At 41.7% G+C, this 26,947-nt stretch overlaps 1 protein-coding gene across 1 annotated transcript in view; it reads left to right on the forward strand.

Annotated features, from left to right (window-relative positions):
- SYCE3 (synaptonemal complex central element protein 3) overlaps window positions 1-26,947 on the forward strand; it is a 30,799-nt gene that overhangs the window by 218 nt on the left and 3,634 nt on the right. Inside the window, exon 2 of the mRNA XM_027543508.1 lies at window positions 11,202-11,310. Coding sequence (XP_027399309.1) covers window positions 11,202-11,310 — 109 coding nt within the window. The remainder of the gene's footprint in view (window positions 1-11,201; window positions 11,311-26,947) is intronic.

The raw sequence follows: 26,947 nt of genomic DNA on the forward strand, positions 1-26,947 counted from the left end.
CCCTGGGTCATCTCATCCTGAGTCTCCTCACCCATGTCTCCTCACCCTGGGTCTCTTCACCCTGTCTCCTCACCCCTCACATCCGGCCCCTCACAGGGTCTCCTCACCCGTGTCTCCTCACCCGGTCTCCTCGCCCCTCGCAGCCGGCCCCTCACAGGGTCTCCTCACCCGTGTCTCCTCACCCGTGTCTCCTCACCCTGGGTCTCTTCACCCTGTCTCCTTGCCCCTCACATCCGGCCCCTCACAGGGTCTCCTCACCCGTGTCTCCTCACCCGGTCTCCTCACCCCTCGCAGCCGGCCCCTCACAGGGTCTCCTCACCCGTGTCTCCTCACCCTGGGTCTCTTCACCCTGTCTCCTCACCCGGTCTCCTCGCCCCTCGCAGCCGGCCCCTCACAGGGTCTCCTCACCCGTGTCTCCTCACCCGGTCTCCTCGCCCCTCGCAGCCGGCCCCTCACAGGGTCTCCTCACCCGTGTCTCCTCACCCGGTCTCCTCGCCCCTCACATCCGGCCCCTCACAGGGTCTCCTCACCCGTGTCTCCTCACCCGGTCTCCTCGCCCCTCGCAGCCGGCCCCTCACAGGGTCTCCTCACCCGTGTCTCCTCACCCGGTCTCCTCACCCCTCACATCCGGCCCCTCACAGGGTCTCCTCACCCGTGTCTCCTCAGCCGGTCTCCTCGCCCCTCGCAGCCGGCCCCTCACAGGGTCTCCTCACCCGTGTCTCCTCACCCTGGGTCTCTTCACCCGGTCTCCTCGCCCCTCGCAGCCGGCCCCTCACAGGGTCTCCTCACCCGTGTCTCCTCACCCGGTCTCCTCACCCCTCACATCCGGCCCCTCACAGGGTCTCCTCACCCGTGTCTCCTCACCCGGTCTCCTCACCCCTCGCAGCCGGCCCCTCACAGGGTCTCCTCACCCGTGTCTCCTCACCCGGTCTCCTCGCCCCTCGCAGCCGGCCCCTCTCCGAGGTCTCCTCACCTAGCCCCGCCCCTCACCCGCACCTCCCGCAGATCCTCAAATTGCACGCCCTGAACTCCATACGCGTGAGCCGCTCACCCATTACCCCACACCTGGACTCACATCACACAGCTTGAATTCCTCACATCTGCACACCAGGCGTGGTCCCAGACTCCCGAGGACCACCGCCCAGAGCATTACTCACACATTCTATTCCCATGCTGTTCACACCACCACACACACACACACACACACACACACACACACTCCACAGAGAATCTCTGATCCAAGTACCCCTCTCATCCTCTCACATTTCTCACTCCAGCAAGGCTCCCAGATTCCATTAAAGCTCTTCTTACTGGGCAAGACCCTTAGAGCACAAACAAGGTCCCAGGCCCTTGCAATTCTTATGCCTCTGAATTCCTCAGTCCTCAGGACCTACATTCCCTATGCCTTCACACCCTAAGGTGATCCCTCAGTTCCTTCCCAGCCCCACTTTCCCTCTGCCCACCTAACCCCCACGGTTGGCTATTACCCTCATTCCCCTGGGCTTTGGCACTGGCCCAGGTCTCCTCCCCATCCTCAACCTGCTCTCATCCTAGACAACCTCCCAGAAAGGAATGAATGGACCTTAATCCCATGGTCTTCTTCTTCCACTTCAGCTCTTTTCCTGGATCTACTTTCCAGACTTTTCCCTCCTCTGAGATCCAAGGTTACTCTTCCCACAGGCTCCATCCTTCTAGCGGCCTCATGCTCTAGCCCCCAGTCTACCTGCCCCTCAACTCCATGTCCCTTGAAGCCTCTGCTTTGTATCCACCTCCATCTTACACACTGCTTACTTGTGCCTCCACCACCCCCACGTTTCAACTCCCAGGCCAGTTACACTTCATCCTGAGGATACTATGCAGCCATGTGACCTCAGTCATACTACCACTGCTTCTCTGCTGCATGTCTGTGTGCCTCTAGTGAGGCACAGAGTTCTGCCAAACCTTTATCCTTCTCCTCAAACCAAGATAGTCTATTCTTGGAGGGGGAGGACTTTTTTATTGCCATCCATAGGCAAGCTAGAGACTTCAACTTTGAACATGGACTACCTGGACACTTACCTACTATACTGCACCCTTATCTCTTTATCTTCCCTTACCTTCATAGGTTAAGGTGACACTTTTCCTGTCTGAGACCAGTCCCTGCACCATCAATGACCCTTTCTCCTTAGTCTTCAGCCTAGTGGAGGCTACTCTCTAGTTTTGGTGTGTGGGCTTCTCATTGCATTGGCTTCTCTTGTTGTAGAGCATAGGTTCTAGGGCTCTCAGGCTTCACTAGTTGTAGCACTTGGGATCTAGAGCATGTGGGCTTCAGCAGTTGTGGTGTGAGGGCTCAGTAGTTGAGGCTCTCAGACTGTATAGAGTGCAGGCTCAGTAGCTATGGCACATAGGCTTACTTGCCCCTTGGCACGTGGAATCTTCCATGACCATGAATCGAACCCGTGTCCCCTACATTGGCAGGCAAGCTCTTAACCACTGGACCACTAGGGAAGTCCAGTTGTCTGTCTCTCTTGACTGGAGTGAAAACTCCACAAGGGCAAGTTATTATCTGTTTTGTTTGGTGAAATGTCCCTAAGCACCTAAAACAATGTCTGATATTCAATAAATATGAATTTTTTTTGACTACATGAATTAATTTTCCTCCTTTCCTCCTCTCTTCTGTTGGCTTCAAGTACACACTCCCCAGTTCACTACACTTCTGACTGCTTATCAGAGCCTTTTATATCCTTCTTTCCTTCTTAAGTGCTGATTTTTTGTTTGTTTTATTTGTCTGCACTAGGTCATAGTTGCAGCATGTGGGATCTAGTTTCTTGACCAGGGATTGAACCCGTGCCCTCTGTGTTGGGAGTGTGGCATCTTAGCCACTGGACCATCAGGAAAGTCCCAGTGCTGATGTTTTTAAGGGCTTCTTCCTAATCCATTTTCTCTTTTCCCTTTATATATTCACTGTGAATGATTTCATCTTTTCCCATGATTTAACCACTATCAATTCTTTTATTTTCAGCTTAACCTCTTCCTAGGATTCTAATCCTACTTTTCAGGTGTTTGTTGAATAGCTCTGCTTGGATCCCTGATAAGCACCACACACTCAAGCTGCCCCAAATTGAACTCAATAGCTTCTCCATCCCATCCCTTCGCCTCCATTGCACCAGTCATCCTGATAGTCATTCTCCAAACTACCCACTGCATTGTCTGAGGCAACTGGGAGAAAATGTAGTGCTATGGAGCTCTATCTCCCAGACAAGACTAAGTTTCCATCTAACATTTCAAACAGTAGAATGATAAAAGCATGAAGGCAAGAGAGAGCATGATGAGTTCAGCTTTCTCAATGGCGTGGCTATAATGGCCTTTTTATAGGAGAAGGCTTTGGTGAGAAACTGAGCAAGGGCATTTGGCTGAGTGACTATTGCAATTCATAGACTCTTGCTTTACAAGTTTCTTTTTACCAAACTGACTTCCTTGATGACAAGATGGTGTACTTATTTTTTTAATCCTTACTTTTTGTGGTGCTGCTTGACATATGGTGAAAGTGAAGTTGTTCAGTCGTGTCCGACTCTTTGCAACCCCATGGACTGTAGCCTATCAGGCTCCTCCCTCCATGGGATTCTCCAGGCAAGAGTACTGGAGTGGGTTGCCATTTTCCTTCTCCAGGGGATCTTCCCGACCCAGGGATCGAACTCGGGTCTCCCACATTCCAGGCAAACAAACGCTTTAACCTCTGAGCCACCAGCTTGACATATGGTAGGTACCCACATTTGCAAAATTATGTATTTAATATGACTGAAGCCTAGGATATATATGAGGATGTGGCTCAATACTGATAAGTGTGAGCTTTTGTGACTTCAAAGACATTATTTAAACAGAAAATTTGAATGTTGTTGTTTGAATATTTGAAATGTTTGAATGCTTGTTGTTGTCATTCAGTTGCTAAGTCGTGTCTGACTCTCTGCACCCTCATGGACTGTAGTTCACCACGTTCTTCTATCCTCCACTGTCTCCTGGAATTTGCTCAAATTCATGTCCATTGAGTCAGTGATGCTAACCATCTCATCGTCTGTCGCTCCCTTCTCTTCTGGCTTCAATCTTTCCCATCACTAGGGTCTTTCTAATGAGTCAGCTCTTTGTATCAGGTGGCCAAAGTATTGGAGCTTCACCTTCAACAGTCCTTGCAATGAATAGTCGGGTTGATTTCCTTTAGAATTGACTAGTTTGATCTCCTTACAGTCCAAGGAACTCTCAAGAGTCTTCTCCAGCACCACAGTTCAAAAGCATCCATTTTTCAGTGCTCAGCCTTCTCTATGATCCAACTCTCGCATCTGTACATGACTACTGGAAAAACCATACTTTTGACTATATGGACTTTTGTCAGTAAAGTGAATGCTTACTTTGATTTTTTAAATTAATATTTATTTTTTAAAGTTACTAATCTAAAATTCTAGTCTTCCTTGAGTATTTAAGCTTAGTTTATAAATTTTATTCTAAATGAGATTATTTATTAGATTGCTTATTCTAAATAAGACTATCTTATTCTAAATTTTTAATCTTATTCTAGCTCTAGCATATTTTTAATAATAAGTTAATGTTTTTGTTACATTTGAAACTTAAATTATAAACTTAATGTATCCTATTTCTTTAAATACCTCAATTGTCTTAATAATAAATTTTCCTACCTTCTTATATATTCTTATAAAAATCATAAATAAAACTCATAAATATGGTAAATCTCAAGTTCCCTTAAATGTCCTAAAACTCCTATAAACTTACCAAGATTTTTACTTAAAATTAAAGCCATAGTCAGTTTCACATTTTAAACTCCAATGACAAAGCTGACCAAATTCTCATAAACATTCAAATGCATATAATATCAAAGAATCATAGTACAGGTATCCCTTGCTTTGCAAGGTTCACTTTATACCACTTCACTTTTATAAAAAACCTACAGCAGTACCTGTTTCACTAACAAAGAGAAATCTGAAGAGGATTTTCTCTTTTATGGGGAAAAAAAAAGGTGAAAAATAGAAGTAGCATCCAGGATTTTGTTTTGCAACAAGTCATATAGAGACAGTGTGCACCCCAAACAGTGAGAGTGGTAACACCAAGCTCATTCCCCAGGAATTACACTCTGCTTCTCAGCACCAAGGTGTCACAGCTTTGAGCTCTGTGAGCATCTATGCTTTATCTTGATTTATTTTGTGTATTTGTTAGCAACATATGTCTTGAGGTAATTGATTCTTTGCCTTATGCCATTTTGGTTTATGAAAGGTTTTGTACAAGCACTCTACTTTTGGACAAGGAGGCAAACCTGTAGTTTTATGCTTTTAATATTTCTTATTTTAATTTCCTTTCTTCCCAGAATTATAATTATTCACCCATATGATTTTTAGGGTTTCATTATCTTATACTTTTATTTATTTTTAACTTTTATTTATTTTTAAATTAAAGTATAATTGATTTACAATATCATGTTAGTTTCAGGTGTACAGCATAGTGATTCAATTTTATGTACATATATTTATATCCATTTGCAGATTGTTTTCCTTATAGGTTATTACAAAATATTGAGTGTAGTTCCCATTGTCTTGTATTTTTTAGAGTTGCCTTTTCAGCTTGTTGAGATTTCATTATGATCAGACAACATTGGCTGGGGTTCAGTAACTCTCTAATAGTCTGCACTTGGCTTCCAGATCATTACTCTCCTGTTTCTCCTACCTCTGTGGCCCCTCTTCGTCAGCCTTTTAGGCTGGTTCCTTTGCATCTCCCCAGTCTTGATGTTGAGCCACTTCTCCATCTGTGTTTTCTCCCTTGATCTCACCCATTCTTATGTCTTTAAATATCATCTATATGCTTATGACTCCCACATTTCTATCTCTCCCTTGAATTCATTTATTCAGCTGCCTACTCAGTATTCCCACTTGGATGCCTCATGAGCATCTTAATATGTTCAAAACTGGATTATTTCTTTTCCATGCAAACTAGCTTCTTCCAGTCTTCCCCTACCTCAGTTAATGGTATCACCATTTCTGGTTGCCCAATCAAATGCCTTAGGATTGTACCTAACTCCACATTGACTCATCAGCAAATCTTGTCTGCCCTCCCCCGGTCCTCCTTCATGCTATTTCCATAGTCCTATGCTGATCTGAGCTATTATTATCTCAGTTCAGTTCAGTTCAGTTGCTAAGTCGTGTCCAACTCTTTGTGACCCCATGGACTGCAGCGTGCCAGGCTTCCTTGTCCATCACCAACTCCCAGAGGCTGCTCAAACTCACTTCCATCGAGTCAGTGATGCCATCCAACCATCTCATCCTCTGTCATCCCCTTCTCCTGCCTTCAAGTCTTTCCCAGAATCAGGGTCTTTTCCAATGAGTCAGTTCTTCGCATGAGGTGACCAAAGTATTGGAGTTTCAGTTTCAGCATCAGTCCTTCTAATGAATAGTCAGGACTGATTTCCTTTAGGATTGACTGGTTTGATCTCCTTGCAATTCAAGGGACTCTCAAGAGTTTTCTCCAACACCAGCACCATAGTTTGAAAGCATCAGTTCTTCGGCACTTAGCCTTCTTTATAGTTCAACTCTCACATCCATACATGACTACTGGAAAAACCATAGCCTTGACTAGACAGGCCTTTGTTGGCAAAGAAATGTCTCTGCTTTTTAATATGCTGTCTAGGTTGGTCATAGCTTTTCTTCCAAGGAACAAGCGTCTTTTAATTTCGTGGCTGCAGTCACCATCTGCAGTGATTTTGGAACCCAAGAAAATAAAGTCTCTCACTGTTTCCATTGTTTCCCCATGAAGTGATGGGACTGGATGCCATAATCTTAGTTTTCTGAATGTTGAGTTTTAAGCCAGCTATTTCACTTTCCTCTTTCACTTTCATCAAAAGGCTCTTTATTTCTTCTTTGCTTTATGCCATAAGGGTGGTGTCATCTGCGTATCTGAGCTTCTTGATATTTCTCCCAGCAGTCTTGATTCCAGCTTGTGCTTCATCCAGCCTGGCATTTCGCATGATGTACTCTGCATAGAAGTTAAATAACCAGGGTGACAACATCGTACTCATTTTCCAATTTAGAACCAGTCTGTTGTTCCCATATCCAGTTCTAACTGTTGCTTCTTGACCTGCATACAGATTTCTCAGGAGGCAGGTAAAGTGGTCTGGTATTCCCTTCTAATTTGCCATAGTTTGTTGTGATCTACACAGTCAAAGGCTTTGATGTAATTAATAAAGCAGAAGTAGATGTTTTTCTGGAATTCTCTTGCTTTTTTCTATGATCCAGCAGATGTTGGCAATTTGATCTCTGGTTCTTCTGCCTTTTCTAAAACTAGCTTGAACATCAGGAAGTTCACAGTTCATGTACTGTTGAAGCCTGGCTTGGAGAATTTTGAGCATTACTTTGCTAGCGTGTGAGATGAGTGTAATTGTGTGGTAGTTTGAACATTCTTTGGCATTGTCCTTTTTTGGGATTGGAATGAAAACGGACCTTTTCCAGTCCTATGGCCACTGTTGAGTTTTCCAAATTTGCTGGCATATTGAGTGCAGCACTTTCACAGCATCATCATTTAGGATTTGAAAGAGCTCAACTGGAATTCCATCACCTCCACTAGCTTTGTTCGTAGTGATGCTTCCTAAGGCCCACTTGACTTCTCATTCCAGGATGTCTGGCTCTAGATGAGTGATCACACCATCATGGTTATCAGGATCATGAAGATCTTTTTTGTACAGTTCTGTGTATTCTTGCCACCTCTTCTTAATATCTTCTGCTTCTGTTTGGTCCATACTATTTCTGTCCTTTATTGTGTCCATCTTTGCATGAAACAGTCCCTTGGTGTCTCTAATTTTCTTGAAGAGATTTCTAGTCTTTCCCATTCTATTGTTTTCCTCTATTTCTTTGCATTGATCACTGAGGAAGGCTTTCTTATCTCTCCTTGCTATTCTTTGGAACTCTGCATTCAAATGAGTATATCTTTCCATTTCTCCTTTGCCTTTAACTTCTCTTTTCTGTTTCTCAGCTATTTGTAAGGCCTCCTCAGACAACCATCTCTCACCTCCATTATTCCAATGACCTCCTCTTAACTGGTCTCCCTGCCTCCACCCATGTGCATATAAACTGTTCTCAATTTAGTGATTTATTAACGTCTAAATCAGATTATCAACCTCCAGGCTCCCATCTCACTCAAAGAAGAAGTCAAAGTCTTGGCCTGTGAGGCCCACCTCAGTTTTGCCCCACCGCTTTTTGACCTTTTCTACTTACTATTCCTTTCACTCTGTCTGTTCCAACTATACCACCCTGGTTGCTCTTCCTCCCACTCATCCAGTCGGCTCCCAGCTCAGAGCCTCTGCTTTTACTATTTGTTCTGCCTGGGATGCACTTTCCCAACATATCTGTATGACTCATCGTCCTCTCACTTCCTCCAGGTCTCTAGTCAAAATCACTTCAGGAAAGCCTTTCCCTGCACACTTATCTAAAGAACAGTCACTGCTGTATACATATTTTCTCCCACCTTCCGTTTCTGGTTGACTTTTTTCTTTAGCACTTATCCCTCCTCTTATTTATTTCACTTATTAATCTTATTTGTTTCTTCTCCTCACTAGAATATAAATTCCATGAGACCAAGGATTTTAAAGTTTTGCTCAGTGCTTTATCTTCAGAATCTAAAATAATGCTCAATAAATAACTGTTGAATGTATAGATAAAATAATGTTAGTGAAACTTTATAACTTAATGAATTGAGCAGGCAGTCCACACAACTTAGATAGGAATTATGTCATTACCTATTTCTTTGCTTTTGTGTAGGTTTTTGTAACCACCCACATGATAGAATTATTTCACTCCATTTTGTACTTACTTAGCTGTTTCGTAAGAAAACTGTAGAGTTTTTTAACTTTCCAGAGTTTTGTGTTAGTTTCATGGATAGTTTTTCATTACATCTCTTGTAAATACACAACTCTTGTAAATTTTAAATAATATCTCATTAAATGTTGGGTCTCTTAAGGCTTTCAGTTATTTGGTCATATCTTGGAACCAGATGAGAATAGTGGCAGTGAGGAGTTAGATTATGAAGGATCTTATATCTGTAGTAAAGAGGTTATATTTTATCCTGAAAGAAATAGGAGCTATTGAAGAGTTTCAAGCAATATGACATGGTTCGTTTTGCATGTTAAGAAAGGTCACCCTGGGGGTGAACTGGAAAATAGATTGGACATGAGGAAGCTGCAAGCAGGGAGACCAGTTACAATTAGAGGACAACAGTCCAAATGAAAAATGAAGAGAGCCTGTACCATTAGGTCCAAGCTTTATATTTTCAGCTCCAGCCTATCTCCTGAACTCCAGGCTGTTGTATTCAACTGCCTATTTGTATCTCCAATTGGAGGCCTGGCTTCCCTCATAGCTCAGTCGGTAAAGAATCCGCCTGCAATGGAAGAGACCCGGGTTCAATTTCCTGGGTTGGGAAGATCCCCTGGAGAAGGAAATGGCAATCCACTCCAGTATTCTTGCTTGGAAAATCCCATGGACAGAGGAGCCTGGCGGGCTACAGTCCACGGGCTGGCAAGAGTCGGACACGACTTAGCAACTAAACCACCACCAATAGCCATCCCATAGTAGTAACATGTTCAAAATAGAGCACCTGGAAATTCCCTGATGGGCCAACAATTAAGACTCCATACTCCCCCTACAAGGGGCCTGGGTTCATTTCCTGATTGAGGCACTAAGATCCCGCATGCAGCTCCCCTAAAAAAAATAGAGCACCTGGTCTACCTTCTAATCTGCTCCTCTCCTGGTCTTCCCCATTTCCATTAACAACACCACCACCTACCAAGTTGTTCTCATCAAAATTAGGGGTCATTTTAATTTCTCTCTTCCCACCACTTGCCCCTGCAAACCTTGACATAAGTCCTCTACCCAATTCTGTTGGCTCATCTTCCACAAATTAACCAGAACACTTCACTTCTCAATATTGATAGTATCACTGAAATCCGAGTGCTGTCATCTTTAGACCACTTTAGTGCTCTCTTGACTAATAGATCTTCCCATGCTTTCCTCCTCTCGACCTCCTGCAGCAGTCCATTTTCCAGACAGCAGCTGAAGTGTGCTGTTAGCTTAAAACATAATCCCCTGCTCCCTCAATCTCCAGTGGCTTTTCCTCACTCTCAAAATAAAAGCAAAGTTCTTGACTATTTAGTTGACTTCGTGTCCTATCACTCGTCTCCACAGCCCCATTCTCTATCCCTTAAAAAACACTAGGGCGGCTCTTGCCTTTTCTTGAGCCATTCCCTCTGTCTAGAACTTCTCCCCTCGATCTTCAGAAGACAACTCCTTTTTATCTTTCAAGTGGCAGCTCAAATGTCACTACATTAGAAAGGACTTCTCTGACTTCACAGGCCAAAGTATCACTCCTCTGAAAAGTCTTCTTTATTACACCATCCTTTTTATTTTCTTTGTAGCAGTGGCCACAAACTCAAGGTATCTTTATGAATCTGTTAACTTGGCTATTTTCAGTCTCTGCCTCTAGAATGGAAACTCCATGACAGCATCCAGTCTGTTTGAATCCTCAGATACACTACAGTGTCCCCATAACCATAGCAGATGTCTAGCACTTAGTAGACACCCAGTAAAGCTGTAATCAATAGTGGATAATGAAGTGGACCTCTATTAAAGCAGCAGCCTTAAAAAAAATAAATAAATAAAGCAGCAGCCTTGGAGAATGGAAGTTAGGCACTGATAGAAGAGACTTCAAAGAGTTGGATCAGGCTATGATCTCCACAAGAGCAGAGTTCAGTTCAGTTCAGAAAGCACAATCTTTCCTGACCCATAGATAATTTAATGTTTATTCCATGAAAAAATGAAATTGGTGAGTTTTAGTGACCCCCTTAGGTCAGAAAGGGGCTTTGCTTGTGGCTCAGAGAGTAAAAAATCCACCTGCAAAGGAGGAGACTAGGGTTCAATCCCTGGGCAGGAAGATCCCCTGGAGAAGGAAATAGCTACCCACTCCAGCATTCTTGCCTGGAGAATTCTATGGACAGAGGAGCCTGGTGGGCTACAGTCCATGGGGTTGCAAAGAGTCAGATACTACTAACTCTTTAGGTCAGGAAGATAAGAGGAGTTAAAGACAACGTAAGTTTTCTGGCTTGGGTACCCAGCTGTGAGTAGTGGAGCCAGAATTGAAACATGAACCTGTCTCACTGCATCTTCTTTCTGTGCACTTCCTAGATGGCTGATCCTGACCCTGGGGAAAGAAACTATGACAACATGCTGAAAATGCTGTCAGACCTGAATAAAGACTTGGAAAAGCTGTTGGAAGAGATGGAAAAAATCTCAGGTAGGATGTTTTCCCAGGCAGGGTAACTTCCTCCTTTCCAAGAGCTCAAATCCTCCTTATACTTCCAAGCTCAAATCAAGTACCTTCTCAATCAGGTCTTCCCTGACTACTTTTCAACTTCTTCACCATGTAGCTACTATACCACAAGATTTTATGCTAACCACTGATATTGCCTTGAATTGTTTTCTGATTATTTTTGTGTGTTTGCATCTTATTCCAGCAAATGGACTATTATCTTCTTGAGGGCAGAAATAATAACTTCTTTTGTAACTGGGCACACAGTACCATGAAGAACTAGTAAATTGTTAGTCGCACAGTCATGTCCAACTCTTTGTGACACCATGGACTGTAGCCCGCCAGGCTCCTCTGTCCATGGGATTTCCTGGGCAAGAATACTGGAGTGGATTGCCATTTCCTTCTCCAGAAGCAGCAATAGAATTGAACTAATTTCTCCATTTTTTGGAAAAGAATGTTAGTCTGTTATTTTATTTAACATGTTTCCAGTAAGCAGTAACTAGCAGTGGTAGTGATACAATTATAATTTATTTAATTTGTTCTTTACCAGTTCGGAATATATGTAATTCTTAAAATTGTGTGATCCTGTTTTACTAGAGAAAATCACAATGTGAAACAAATTTTAGAGTGCCCAAATACTCTACTTAAATGAAAACAAACTATTTTTAAAGACATTATTAGTTTTTAAGTCATCTCCACTTATTACAAGTCTTCAGAAAATTTCTACTTAAAAATGTTCTCAATTTTGTGCCCACATACTTGAAAGTTTTATATATACCTTTATAAAAAGTTCTAGAATTCATTTCCCACTATAAGTTGTTTGATTGCTTCAATCTAATTAAATATTCTCTTATTTAATACCATTTACTGAGCACATATACGTGCTTTTTTAAAAATACAAAGTTGAATAAAGATGCTCCTTCTTGAGAAGTGAGTAGGGACCAGTAACAGACATCAAGATGACTAGTTATATTTAAGCATATAAATTTAAAGCACATCTTAACTTTATGGTAAAGCTGTTGCTGCTGCTGTCACTTCAGTCGTGTCCGACTCTGTGCGACCCCATAGACGGCAGCCCACCAGGCTCCCCCATCCCTGGAATTCTCCAGGCAAGAACACTGGAGTGGGTTGCCATTTCCTTCTCCAATGCATGAAAGTGAAAAGTGAAAGTGAAGTCGCTCAGTCCTGTCCGACTCTTAGCGACCCCATGGACTGCAGCCTACCAGGCTCCTCCGTCCATGGGATTTTCCAGGCAAGAGTACTGGAGGAGGGTGCCATTGCCTTCTCCGACGGTAAAGCTATAATCCGGCAAATGCTAATAATGATGTACACCAAGTACTGGGGAAGGAGGAGAGGAGAGGCAGACTTCTTGGGAAGGCAAGTGAGGCTTTGAATAAAGCAGAGCGTTAGAGAAGGAGTGGGGATTGGACAGATGAGGTCGGTCCTGTGAGCAGAGAAGAGGGGCTGTCCAGGAAAAGAAATAGTCAAGGCTGTGTGCCTGTGAGGGAAAGACTGGCATAGTCAAGAAGTCAGAGTAGGGCGTGACATTCACAAGGTGGCAGGCCATAAAAGAAGAGGCTGAAAGGTGAGAAGAAACGTCTTTAATGCAATGCCAAGTTAAAGAGGTCTACTTTTCTTATGTAAGTGATAGGGAGCCATTTGGAATTTCAAGGAAGTCAGTTGCCTTGCAGAAAGATAGCTCTGGTAACAGTGTGAGGGATGGTTCAGAAAGGAAAGCCTGGAGCAGGAAGGCCAATTAGGCAGGTTTTCCAGAACTAAAGGCTGAAAAGGAGCTGGCCTTAACACAAGCTTGGCACTGAGAACAAGAAGAACATGGCTGATTTCTGTGAGAGAATGTCTTATTGATTTGTAAGAGCTCTTTCTGTATTAAGACTCTTAGGTGCTTGTTCAAAATTGAAGGAAATATTTTTCCCAGTTTTTCATTTTCCTTTAATTTTGTATATGAAGCTTCAGCGAGCAGAAGTCTTATGTAGTAAAAATGTATTGATATTTTCCTTTCTGATTTATTCCCATTGCTTCAATGCTTAGAAAATCTTTCCCTAATTCAAGATCAGTGAAAACAGTCACATATTTTCCTCTACTTTGTGGTTTTAGTGTTTTGTTATTTTTAACATTTAATTCTAAACTATGTGGTATGCCAAAGGAACTAGGCTTGTACTGCATTTTTATTTAGATTCACTGGAATCTCTCTTTTTGGCAAATATTCCAACAATAATTAAGGTGATAGGTAAGTAAGTTATTCAGTTCAGTTCAGTCCCTCAGTCACGTCCGGCTTTGTCACCCCAATGGACTGCAGCACGCCAGGCTTCCCTGTCCATCACCAACTCCCGAAGCTTGCTCAAACTCATGTCCATCGAGTTGGTGATGCCATCCAACCATCTCATCCTCTGTCGTCCCCTTCTTCTCCTGCCTTCAATCTTTCTCAGCATCAGGGTCTTTTCCAATGAGTCAGTTCTTCACATCAGGTGGCCAAAGTATTGGAGTTTCAGCTTTAGCATCAGTCCTTCCAATGAACACACAGGACTGATTTCCTTTAGGATGGACTGGTTGGATCTCCTTGCAGTTGAAGGGACTCTCAAGAGTCTTCTCCAACACCACAATTCAAAAGCATCAATTTTTCAACACTCAGCTTTCTTTCTGGCCCAACTCTCACATCCATATGTGACTGCTGGAGAAACCATAGCTTTGACTAGACGGGCCTTTGTTGGCAAAATAATGTCTCTGCTTTTTAATATGCTGTCTAGGTTGATCATAGCTTTTCTTCCAAGGAGCAAGCATCTTTTAATTTCATGGCTGCAGTCACCATCTGCAGCGATTTTGGAGCCCACTCTTTCCACTGTTTCCCCATCTATTTGCCATGAAGTGATGGGACCAGATGCTATGATCTTCGTTTTTTGAGTGTTGAGTTTTAAGCCAGCTTTTTCACTTTCCTCTTTCACCTTCATCAAGAGGCTCTTTAGTTCCTCTTTCTGCCATAAGGGTGGTGTCATCTGCATATCTGAGGTTACTGATATTTCTCCCTGCAGTCTTGACTCCAGCTTGTGCTTCATCCAGTCCAGCATTTCTCATGTTGTACTCTACATAGAAGTTAAATAAGCAGAGTGACCATACACAGCCTTGACGTACTCCTTTCCCAATTTGGAACCAGTCTGTTGTTCCATGTTCAGTTCTAACTTTGCTTCTTGACCTGGATACAGATTTCTCAGGAGGCAGGTAAGGTGGTCTGGTATTCCCAGCTCTTTAAGAATTTTACGCAGTTTGTTCTTATCCACACAGTCAAAGGCTTTGGCTTAAGTTATTAAGTAATAATAATTAAGTTGATATTACTAAGGTAATAGTGTTGTATTTAAAAAAATGCTCTCTCACTGTAGAGATGAGGTTGACAGGTATTTATATTGAAACAAGTCACAAAAAAACTTAGCTTTGATGATTTTTAAAATTTGTCTTTGAAATTTTCTGTGTAAAACTGAATTTGTTTGATACATTCAGCTATTGAATTCAAGCAGCTGCACATCTTGGAAGGCTTTTGCACTTTCTTCCTCACAGAAATGAGACAAATGTAGCCCACATCTGCTTGGCATGGATGAGGGTTCTGCTGCGCATGATTCCACATCCCCTCCCTTTGGTGCTTTTCCACATTGCATTCTTTGAACTGCTATAACGTCCATTATTTTCCCTTTAGGTTATTCTTTCCTTCATTTTAGTTGCACATATTTTCCTCTTTTTATAAGCCTGTTTTTATATAAATATTCTGCATAGTTGTCTAATTTGGGAGGCAATCAAATCTTATAAAAACTTGCTTTAGCAATTTATCAGCTGATAAAATTATGTTTTTATCAACATATAAGCAACCACAGATTAAATAGTATTAAAATGTTTTGTAAAGTTTATCTTTTGTAGTTTCTTAAAGTAAATAATTTGTCCTTGGCCCCATGGATTCAAATCTAATAGTTGAGAACACTAAAATATTTTTCTACCTGAAGCATAAGCAACAGAACTATTTTGTCATAGTGTCCCTAGGACACGTTAAGACAAATATTGTTTAAAGAAGTAACATGATTTTAGACCAGGATGAATCTCACAACCTTACCCTTTTGGTTAAATTTAAAATGAAGCCCAACACATAAATCTTTAGCCTCTGTTGCCCCTGGGAAGGCTCTTGCTCAATTTTTCCAGTGACCACACAGGCCAAATAAAATCACCAAAGAAGCAATCATCAACTATCAAAAGTACCAACCAGCAAATAAATGTAAATGTGCCTATTTATATAAATATATATGCATATTTTAAACAATATTAATAAGCCAAATCCTCTTGACTTCAAGGCTTAAAGTTTCTCTTTCTGTTCTCTTTAAGTCAAATCATGACCTAGGATAAATTTCCCAATACAAGTTTAGCTGTATGCCTTGTGAGAGTGAGCCCTGAGAATGTAAAACTTCTCAGGTAGGAGGAGAGAGGCTAACTTGGTTTCCCACCCCTGCCCCAAATCTATCCCATCCTATTCTATTAGTTGAGAAGTGATTTCTTTATTACTCATGAAGTTTTTTACATATAGTAGGGCAGAGATAGCTAACTTGTTTTATAATATGTTAGGTTTTTGGTTTATCACACTAATTTCATTATTATTAATCAGTAAGTTCCCACTTCATTATTCTTTCTTTCTTTTTTTTTTTTTACCTTTTCTCACTTGTTTATTCTCCAGATGAATAGTTGATTCATTTAATATTTTATTTGGAATTGTGTTAAATGTATACACTAATTTGGAAAGAATGATATCTTTTAAAAAAATACTTATTTGGCTGAGTCGGGTCGTGGTTGCGGCATGCAGGATCTTTCATTGTGACACATAGGCTCTTCCCTGTGGCCTGAGGGCTCTCTAGTTGGGTGGCCCATGGGCTCCAGAGCACACAGGCTCCAGTAGTTGCGGCTTAAGAATTTAGTTGCCTTGCAGCATGTGGAATCTTAATTCCCTGACCAGAGATTGAACCTGTGTCTCCTGCATTGGAAGAAGGCCTCTTAACCACTGAATGACCAGGGAAGTCCTGAATAAGACGTTTTTAACGTTAAATATTCTCAGGTAGGTTTCCCTTGTGGCTAAGCTGGTAAGGAATCTGCCTACAGTGCAAGAGACCTGGGTTCAATCCCTGGGTTAGGAAGATCCCCTGGAGAAGGGAAAGTCTACCCATTCCAGTATTCTGGCCTGGAGAATCCCGTGGACTGTATAGTCCTTGGGGTGGCAAAGAGTCGGACATGACTGAGCAACTTTCACTTCACTTCACTTCATTTCATTCTCAGGTAGAAATGTGGTATTTCTCTCTAATTATTCAAATATTCTTTAACATGTCTCAAAGGATTTTGCAATGTTTTTCTCCAGATTTCTTGCCTTCAGGTTTTATTTTTCTAGTTTTATTGAGATATAATTGACATGTAATATTGTATACATTTAGGTTGTATAACATACGAGGTACCAGGGGATATGTTTATTTGTTCAAACAACAAAAACACATCTGTAGCAGCACCTGCGATTGGTGTCACCTCCTGATTGAGTTTATACAAATCCACTGTCATTCTCTCTAAGATTTGTCTTCTGTCCAGGCCAGATAGGCAAGTGGAATGAAACTGTGGTGGGAACTACCTCCTGTGTCTTTCAAGTTGTTTATTGTAGTAATAATCTCTGCAGTCCCTTCAGGAATGCAGTGTGGCTTTTAGTTTACTACTTTCACAGGTAGAGGCAGTTCTAGTCACCTCCACTTGGTCTTTCCTGCCAAATAACCCTCACTCTGTGGATTAGGGAATAAATGTGGGGCTTCTCCCAGTTGTTGAGTATGTATATTTCAATTATGCATCCTGGAACTGGGGAAATTACCACAATATGGGTTCAGAAACCCACTGAGCCCACTGTGAGCTAGAGCTCCATGAGTAACCAGGCCTCCGTCTGCTGACTGCTGAACCACTATGCTGGTGGCAATACTTTGGGTCCCCAGGAATTTGTGTCAGTTCAGAGCCAGTATCTAGGAATCCCCAGAAGATCTGATTACTTCCCTTTCCCCAAAGTGCAGTCTTCAGCCATACTGTTATGGGGTCCCTGTTCCAGAAGCTGATGATCACATAAAGAAGAAAAATAATTGAGGAAGTAGTTACAACAGATTTTGATAAGTGTTAAAATGAAAGGCAAAGGAGAAAAGGAAAGATATACCCATCTGAATGCAGAATTCCAAAGAGTACCAAGGAAAGATAAGAAAGTTTTCCTAAATAATCAAAGCAAAGAAATAGAGGAAAACAATAGAATGGGAAAGACTAGAAATCTCTTCAAGAAAATTAGAGATACCAAGGGAACATTTCATGTAAAGATGGGCTCAATAAAGGACAGAAATGGTATGAACCAAAGAGAAGCAGAAGATATTAAGAAGAGGTGGCAAGAATACACAGAACTATACAAAAAAGATCTTCATGACCCAGATAACCATGATGGTGTGATCACTCACCTAGAGCCAGACATCCTGGAATGAGAAGTCAAGTGGGCCTTAGGAAGCATCACTACGAACAAAGCTAGTGGAGGTGATGGAACTCCAGTTGAGCTCTTTCAAATCCTGAAAGATGATGCTGTGAAAGTGCTGCACTCAATATGCCAGCAAATTTGGAAAACTTAACAGTGGCCACAGGACTGGAAAAGGTCCGTTTTCATTCCAATCCCAAAGAAGGACAATGCCAAAGAATGCTCAAACTACCACACGATTACACTCATCTCACACACTAGCAAAGTAATGCTCAAAATTCTCCAAGCCAGGCTTCAACGGTACATGAACTGTGGACTTCCAAATGTTTAAGCAGGATTTAGAAAAGGCAAAGAAACCAGAGATCAAATTTCTAACATCGTTGGATCATAGAAAAAGCCAGGGAATTCCAGAAAAACATCTACTTCTGCTTTATTAATTACACCAAAGCCTTTGGCTGTGTAGATAACAACAAACTGTGGAACATTCTTCAAGAGATAAGAATATCAGATCCCCTCACCTGCCTCCTGAGAAATCTGTATGAAGGTCAAGAAGCAACAGTTAGAACCAGACGTGGAACTAAAGACTGGTTCCAAATTGGAAAAGGAGTACGTCAGGTTTGTATCTTGTCACCCTGCTTATTTAACTTCTATGCAGAGTACAGCGTGCTAAATGCGAGGCTGGATGAAGTACAAGCTGGAGTCAGGACTGCAGGGAGAAATATCAATAACCTCAGATATGCAAATGACACAACCCTTATGGCAGAAAACAAAGAACTAAAGAGCCTCTTGATGAAAGTGAAAGAAGAGAGTGAAAAAGCTGGCTTAAGACTCAACATTCAAAAAAAGAAGATCATAGCATCTGGTCCCATCACTTCATGGCAAATAGATGGGGAAACAATGGAAACAGTGAGAGACTTTATTTTCATTTTTGTTTTCTTTCCCAAACATTTTATTTTTTATTTTAATTAATTAATTTATTTTAATTGGAGGATAATTACTTTACAATATTGTAGTGGTTTTTGCCAAACATCGACATGAATCACCCACAGGTGCACATATATTCCCCAGCCAGAACCCCCCTCCCACCTCCCTACCCATCCCATCCCCCAGGGTCATCCCAGTGCACCAGCCCTGAGCACCCTGTCTCATGCATCGAACCTGGACCAGCAATCTGCTTCACATATGATAATATACACATTTCAACACTACCCTATTAAATCATCCCACCCTCACCTTCTCCCACAGAGTTTAAAAGACTGTTCTTTACATCTGTGTCTCTTTTGCTTTCTCACATATAGGATCATCATTACCATCTTTCTAAATTCCATATATATGCGTTAGTATACTATATTGGTGTTTTTCTTTCTGACTTACTTCACTCTGTATAATAGGCTCCAGTTTCATCCACCTCATTAGAACTGATTCAAATGCATTTTTTAATGGCTGAGTAATATTCCATTGTGTATATGTGCCACAACTTTCTTATCCATTCATCTGCCGATGGACATCTAGGTTGCTTCCATGTCCTGGCTATTGTAAACAGTGCTGCCATGAACATTGGGGTACACATGAACAGACTTTATTTTCTTGGGCTCCAAAATCACTGCAGATGGTGACTGCAGCCATGAAATTAAAAGACGCTTGCTCCTTGGAAGAAAAGCTATGACTAACCTAGATAGCATATTAAAAAGCAGAGACATTACTTTGCCAACAAAGGCCTGTCTAGCCAAAGCTATGGTTTTTCCAGTAGTAATGTATGGATGTGAGAGTTGGACCACAAAGAAAGCTGAGCATCAAAGAATTGATGCTTTTGAACTGTGGTGTTGGAGAAGACTCTTGATGGTCCCTTGGACTGCAAGGAGATCAAATCAGTCAATCGTTAAGGAAATCAGTCTTGACTATTCATTGGAAGTATTGATGCTGAAGCTGAAACTCCAATACTTTGGCCACCTGATGTGAAGAGCTGACTCACTTGAAAAGACCCTGATGCTGGGAAAGATTGAAGGCAGGAGGAGAAGGGGACAACAGAGGATGAGGTGGTTGGATGGCATCACCGACTCGATGGACATGAGTTTGAGTAAGCTTCGGGAGTTGGTGATGGACAGGGAAGCCTGGCATGTTGCAGTTCATGGGGTCGCCAAGAGTCAAACACCACTGAGCAAACGAACTGAACTGAAGGGTGAATAATCTACATGGTGCTATAGGTAGCCAAAGGTGGAACCTAATTTGATGTAAAGAGCCAAGACAGGCCTCCCAGAGTAAACTGCTTCTCAACTAAGACTAAAATATGAGCATGAGTTAGCTGAATGGAAGAGCAAAGGAGAAAACTGAAGAGTTTCTGAATACAGAAAAAAGAGTAGGTTTAACAGGAGATGGGGAAGAGTGAGTTCAGTTATGGATAATGCTGAGTTGGGAGTGCCAGATTTATATAGAGGTGGAGATATTCTATGCACTGTCAAAATATAATCACAGAGCCAGTGTAAATGGTATAATGTGAGATGGTTGGATGGTATCACTGACATGACTTTAAGCAAGAGTTTGAGAACATGAACAAGAACATGAGTTTGAGCAAACTCTGGGAGATAGTGAAGAACAGGGAAGCCTGGTGTGCTGCAGTTCACGGGTTGCAAAGGGTCAGACTTGACTTAGCGACTGAACAACAACACCAATATAAATTGGTATGGCCATTATGAAAAACAGTGGAGGTTTCTCAAAATATTAAAAATAGAAAAAAAAAATAGAACAACCATATGATCAACAATTCCTCTTCTGGGTATATACCCAGGAAATGAAGGAAATGAAATCAGTATCTCAAAGAGATATCTTCATTTCCATGTTCATTGCAGCTTTATTCACAGATAGCCAAAGTATGGAAACTACCTAGGTGTCTGTTGACAGATGGATACGTAAAGGAAATGTGACATGTTTACATACACCCCAGAGGAATAGTCTTCAACCTTAAAAAGAAGGAAATCCTGTTATTTGTGACAACATGGATGATGAATCTGGAGGACCTCTTACTAAGTGGAATAAATAACAGTGTACAGGAAGATCCCTTGGAAGAGGAAATGGCAACCACCCAAGTATTCTTGCCTGGAGAATCCCATGGTTAGAGGAGCCTAGTGGGCTGCAGTCCACAGGGTTGAAAAGAGTCAGACATGACTGAACATGCACACACACACATTCAGTGGTATATAATACATTCATAATTTTGAGCCACCACAAGCTCCATCTAGTTCTGAAACAGAACAGGACCCTATAGCCCCCTGCATGTCCTCAGCCTGCTTTTTGTCTATAGAAAAACGTTAGCCAAAGGATAAGTATAATCAGAGAGATGAGAACATGCAGAAACAAAGGAAAACAGTCAAAGGAGACCAAATAATAATAATGCACTCACTGAGCACAGTCAAGGACTTTTAGTTCCTCCTTACAGACTTCCTTGGTGGCTCAGGCAGTAAAGAATCTGCCTGCAATGCAAGAGACCTGGGTTCGATCCCTTCCCCTTCCAGGGGAAGATCCCCTGGAGAAGGGAACAGTTACCCACTCCAGTATTCTGGCCTGGAGAATTCCCTGGACTATACAGGCAGTGGGGTCGGAAAGAGTCGGACATGACTGAGCGACTTTCACTTTCATGAGCTATAGATAATATTCTGAGCCGTATCCTGTGAGCTGCCTTACAGTTACTGAAACCCCCACCAGGTGGAAGAACTTAACTACACCATGGCCAGACTGTAGCCATGACATAAGCTGCCTCAATTCCAACAATTTGCCTCAAAAAATGGAGACAAATGGACCCTGAAACTGAAGATTAACTATGCCTAAAACAACCAAGATGATGCTGGTCAGATTACCGATGCCCAATTTCAAGATGACTGTTGGCGCTGACTGTATTTTTTGTGTGCAGGTAGCTCTCTGTGTCAGTAAAAGCTCTTGCCCACTGACTGTCAGTCAGGAGGCGTTAGCCTTTGGACAGATGCCTGCCCTCCCTCCTCCCTGGATGCTGGCATCCAGAACAAAGCAAACTTCCTTCCCACCAACTTGGCCTCTTTACTGGCTTTTGGGCAGCAGCAGCCAGACTGCAGTTTCGGCAACAGTTCCACAACATTTTCATCACCCAAAAAAGATAAGTTTTACCTGTTAAGCAATCACTCCCATACCTCTCTATTCACAACCCCTGGCAACCACCAATCTGTTTCCAGTCTCTATGGATTTACCTTTTCTGGATATTTCATTTAAAAGAATCATATAATATGTAGCATTTTGTTTCTAGCTCTTTTTACCTAACATAGTTATTTTCAAGATTTACCCATATTGTTGCATATATGAGTACTGTATTTCTTTATATGGCTAAATAATATTTCATGTATTCACCCACTGATGTATATTGCGGTTGTGCCCTACTGTTTAACTGCTGGGCTTTCTAGGTGGTGCTAGTGCCACCCACTCCAGAACTCTCGCCTGGAAAATCCCATGGACTGAAGAGCCTGGTGGGCTGCAGTCCATGGGGTCGCTAAGAGTCAGACATGACTGAGCGACTTCACTTTCACTTTTCACCTTCATGCATTGGAGAAGGAAATGGCAACCCACTCCAGTGTTCTTGCCTGGAGAATCCCAGGGACGGGGGAGCCTGGTGGGCTGCCATCGCTGGGGTCGCACAGAGTCGGACACGACTGAAGTGACTCAGCAGCAGCAGCAGTGCCAGTGCAGGAGAGATGAGAGACATGGGCTCAGGCCCTGGGTCAGGGAGATCCTCTGGAGGAGGGTGTGGCGACCCACTCCAGTTTTCTTGCCTGAACGGAGCCTGGGGCCTACAGTCCATGGGGTGGCAGAGAGTGGGACGCGACAGAGTGACGGAGCACACACACGTCTAACTATTGTGAATGGTGCCCCTGTGAACACTTCTGCACAGTATTTGTTTGAGTGCCCATTCTCTCTTGTTTGGGATACTGTCTAGGAGTAGAGTTGCTAGGGATGGTAATTCTGTGTTTAGCTTTCTGAAGAATCTCAAACTGTTTTACACAAGGGTGCCTCATTTTACACTCCCACCAGCAATGTACACGTTTCTAATTTATCCACATCCTCAGCAACACTTGTTATTTTCCAGGGTTTTTTGTTGTTGTTACTAGTTTTCTTTTATTGATTTGAAGTAGTTTCTTGTATAGTCTAGACACTAACTCATTATCAGTTTTAGGCTTGTACAGTTCTACCATTTGTATGAAAAAGTTGTCTGTGTTGTCCTTAGTTGAAAAAAATATTTTGATAAAAACAAATTCACCAGGACTTCCCAGGTGATCCAGTGGTTAGGAATCCGCCTTCCAGTGCAGGGATGCAGGTTTGATCCCTGGTCAGGGAATTAAGATCACACATGCCACAGAGCAACTAAGCCCATGAGTCACAAACAGAGCACCCACGTGCCATAACTGCTGAGGCCTGCAGGCTCTGGAGCCCGTGTGCCACAGTGAAAGCACCTGTGACCCAACAAAGATCCCGAGTGCCACAGCTACCATGCAGTGCAGCCAAATAAAGAAATGTATTTATACTGTTAAAAAACTAATTCACCAATATTTTACCTGATGATCTGTGATTTTTAAGAAGTCCCTAGGTCACAGATAATCTGCTAAATGTTATTTTATATTTCATATTTGTCTTTAATTTATAGGGCATATACTTCTCTTTTGCACTGATTTTTGGTATTACTTTCATCATACACTAAATTCCATATACACTGAGGTCTATCTCTGAATTTATTTTCTTCCATTGGTCTATTGTCTGTACCACACTATTTTTTAAAAAATTATGCTTTAGGGAATTCCCTGGCGGTCCATTGGTTAAGACTCTGCATGTTCACTGACCTTGTGGGTTTAATCCCTTATCAGGGAACTAAGATCCCACAAGCTGTACAGCACAGCTAAATTAATTAATTGATTAAGTTGAATAGGGCTTTATAGGATGTCTTGATATCTAATAGGGCATATTTCCCCTTTTAACTGTTGTCTTTTTAAAAGTGATTGACAATTGAACCTCATTCTTTCATATACACTTTTATAATTTATAAATACTGATAGTTTTATCTCGTATCTTACACCTCTTGTGTCTTTTAAACTCTTAAACTCCATTTACCAGCATCTTCAATACCAGCAATATTATTAGAGGCAGCCTTGTTTGATTACCGAAGGAATTTATCCACAGTTTCCCCATTAAGTATAACGTTTGCTGTAAGTTTTTTATATATTACCTTTACTAAGTCAAAATGTCTCCTTCTGTTCCTAATTTGTTAAGAGTTTTTATTTTCTAAAATCAAAGATAGGTAATAGGTATTAAATTTTGCTAACTGTTTTTTTGTATTAACTGAGATATTGCTATGATTTCCTCCTTTTATTCAGTTCAGTTCAGTCACTCAGTAGTGTACGACTCTTTGCAACCACATGGACTGCAGCACACCAGGCTTCCCTGTCCATCACCAACTCCCGGAGCTTGCTCAAACTCATGTCCATTGAGTTGGTGATGCCATCCAACCACCTCATCCTCTGTCGTCCCCTTCTCCTCCTGCCCTCAATCTTTCCCAGAATCAGGGTCTTTTCAAATGAGTCAGCTCTCCGCATCAGGTGGCCAAAGTATTGGAGTTTCGGCTTCAATATCAGTCCTTCCAATGAACACCCAGGACTGATCTCCTTTAGGATTGACTGGTTTGATCTCCTTGCAGTCCAAGGGACCCTCAAGAGTCTTCTCCAACACCACAGTTCAAAAGCATCAATTCTTCTGCACTCAGCTTTCTTTATAGTCCAACTCTCACATCCATACATGACCACTGGAAAAACCATAGCCTTGACTAGATGGACCTTTATTAACAAAGCATATTAAAAAGTCTCTGCTTTTTAATATGCTGTGTAGGTTGGTCATAACTTTCCTTCCAAAGGGTTTTAATTTAGTTTCATCTTTTAATTTCATGACTGTAATCTTTTATTACTTATTACTGTGTTTAATTAAGCTGATTGATTTTCTGATACTCAACTATCCTTGAATTTCTTTTACAAATTCTACTTGATCATAACATATTATTTTAACATATTGTTAAATTTGGTTAAATTATATTTAGGATTTTGTGTTTAGTTTCATGTGAGACAGACCTATAATTTTGTTTAATATAATCTTTTCTTTTAAAATAAACCAGCTTAGGGAAAATTATGTTTTTGTTTTTGCTTATCTCTATTCTCAGGTTTTCCACAGTGTAACTGAAATGCATCTATCAAATGCTTTTCTTAAAAAGTCATCCAGTCAGCCTACCAGTCTTCCCTCTTTTCCTAATTTCTGAAATTACTTGTATCAGATAAGAATTAACTATTCTTCAAAGTTCAGTAGAATTCATCTGAAAAGCCATCTGGGACCTGAGATTTGAGAAGGTAGACCTTCACCATTTACATTTTTAAGTGTTGATTCTTTTATTTTGCCTATGATGTGGATTAGCCTGTGGGCTTATCTTCATCCCTTTACTGCCTAGCTTGACTGGCCTCATCATTCCTGTTCTCTGTTCCTACCTCCTGAACTGTCAAAATAAATCTGCTTACTGCCTCCCTCATTAGTCCTCCCCTCTCCTACACAGATTTTGGAATACTTTATCTTCATCCTTTACTGAACCCTGTTTCTAGGTGCACATCTTGACCATTTAAAAAAAATTTCTGTGTGAGGACCTGAGCCTATGTACCGGGTGGTCAGAGTGCATGGCTGAGCCCTGACTAGCCTCTCAGAGACAGGACTAGACTTCAGATCTCTTCAAGAAAATTAGAGATGCCAAGGGAGCACTTCATACAAATATGGGCACAATAAAGGACAGAAATGGTATGGACCTAACAGAAGCAGACGATATTAAGAAGAGGCAGCAAGAATACACAGAAGAACTGTACAAAAAAGATCCTCATGACCCAGATAACCACAATGGTGTGATCACTCACACTCACCTAGAGCCAGACATCCTGGAATGAGAAGTCAAGTGGGCCTTAGGAAGCATCATTACAAACAAAGCTAGTGGAGGTGATGAAATTCCAGTTGAGCTATTTCAAATGCTAAAAGATGGTGCTATTAAAGTGCTGCACTCAATATGCCAGCAAATTTGGAAAACTCAGCAGTGACCACAGAACTGGAAAAGGTCAGATTTCATTCCAATCCCAAAGAAAGGCAATGCCAAAGAATGTTCAAACTACCACACGATTGCACTCATGTCACACACTAGCAAAGTAATGTTCAAAATTCTCCCAAGATAGGCTTCAACAGTACATGAACTGAGAACCTCCACCTGTTCAAGCTGGATTTAGAAAAGGCAGAGGAACCAGAGATCAAATTGCCAACAATGTTGGATCATACAAAAAGCAAGAGAATTCCAAAAAAAGTCTACTTCTGCTTTATTGACTATGCCAAAGCCTTTGACTGTGTGGATCACAACAAACCGTGGAACATTCTTCAAGAGATGGGAATACCATATCATCTTACCTGCCTCCTGAGAAACCTGTACGCAGGTCAAGAAGCAACAGTTAGAACCGGACATGGAACAACAGACTGGTTCCAAACTGGGAAAGAGTACGACAAGGCTGTATATTGTCACCCTACTTATTTAACTTATATGCAGAGTACATCATGTGAAATGCTGGGCTGGATGAAGCACAAGCTGGAATCAAGCCTGCTGGGAGAAATATCAATAACCTCAGATATGCAGATAACACCACCCTTATGGCAGAAAATGAAGAGGAACTGAAGAACCTCTTGATGAAAGTGAAAGAGGAGAGTGAAAATGCTGGCTTAAAACTCAGCATCCAAAAACTAAAATCATAGCATCCAGTCCCATCACTTAATGGCAAATAGATGGGGAATGGAAAACAATGGAAACAGTGACAGACTTTATTTTCTTGGGCTCCAAAATCACTGCAGATGGTGACTGCAGACTTGAAATTAAAAGATGCTTGCTCCCTCGAAGAAAATCTATAACCAACCTAGACAGCATGTTAAAAAGCAGATACATTACTTTGCCAGCAAAAGTCCATCTAGTCAAAGCTATGGTTTTTCCAGTAGTCATGGATGGATGTGAGAGTTGGACCATAAAGAAGGCTGAGTACT

This window comes from Bos indicus x Bos taurus, chromosome 5, assembly GCF_003369695.1.
Source record: "Bos indicus x Bos taurus breed Angus x Brahman F1 hybrid chromosome 5, Bos_hybrid_MaternalHap_v2.0, whole genome shotgun sequence".
Taxonomy (NCBI): Eukaryota; Metazoa; Chordata; class Mammalia; order Artiodactyla; family Bovidae; genus Bos; species Bos indicus x Bos taurus.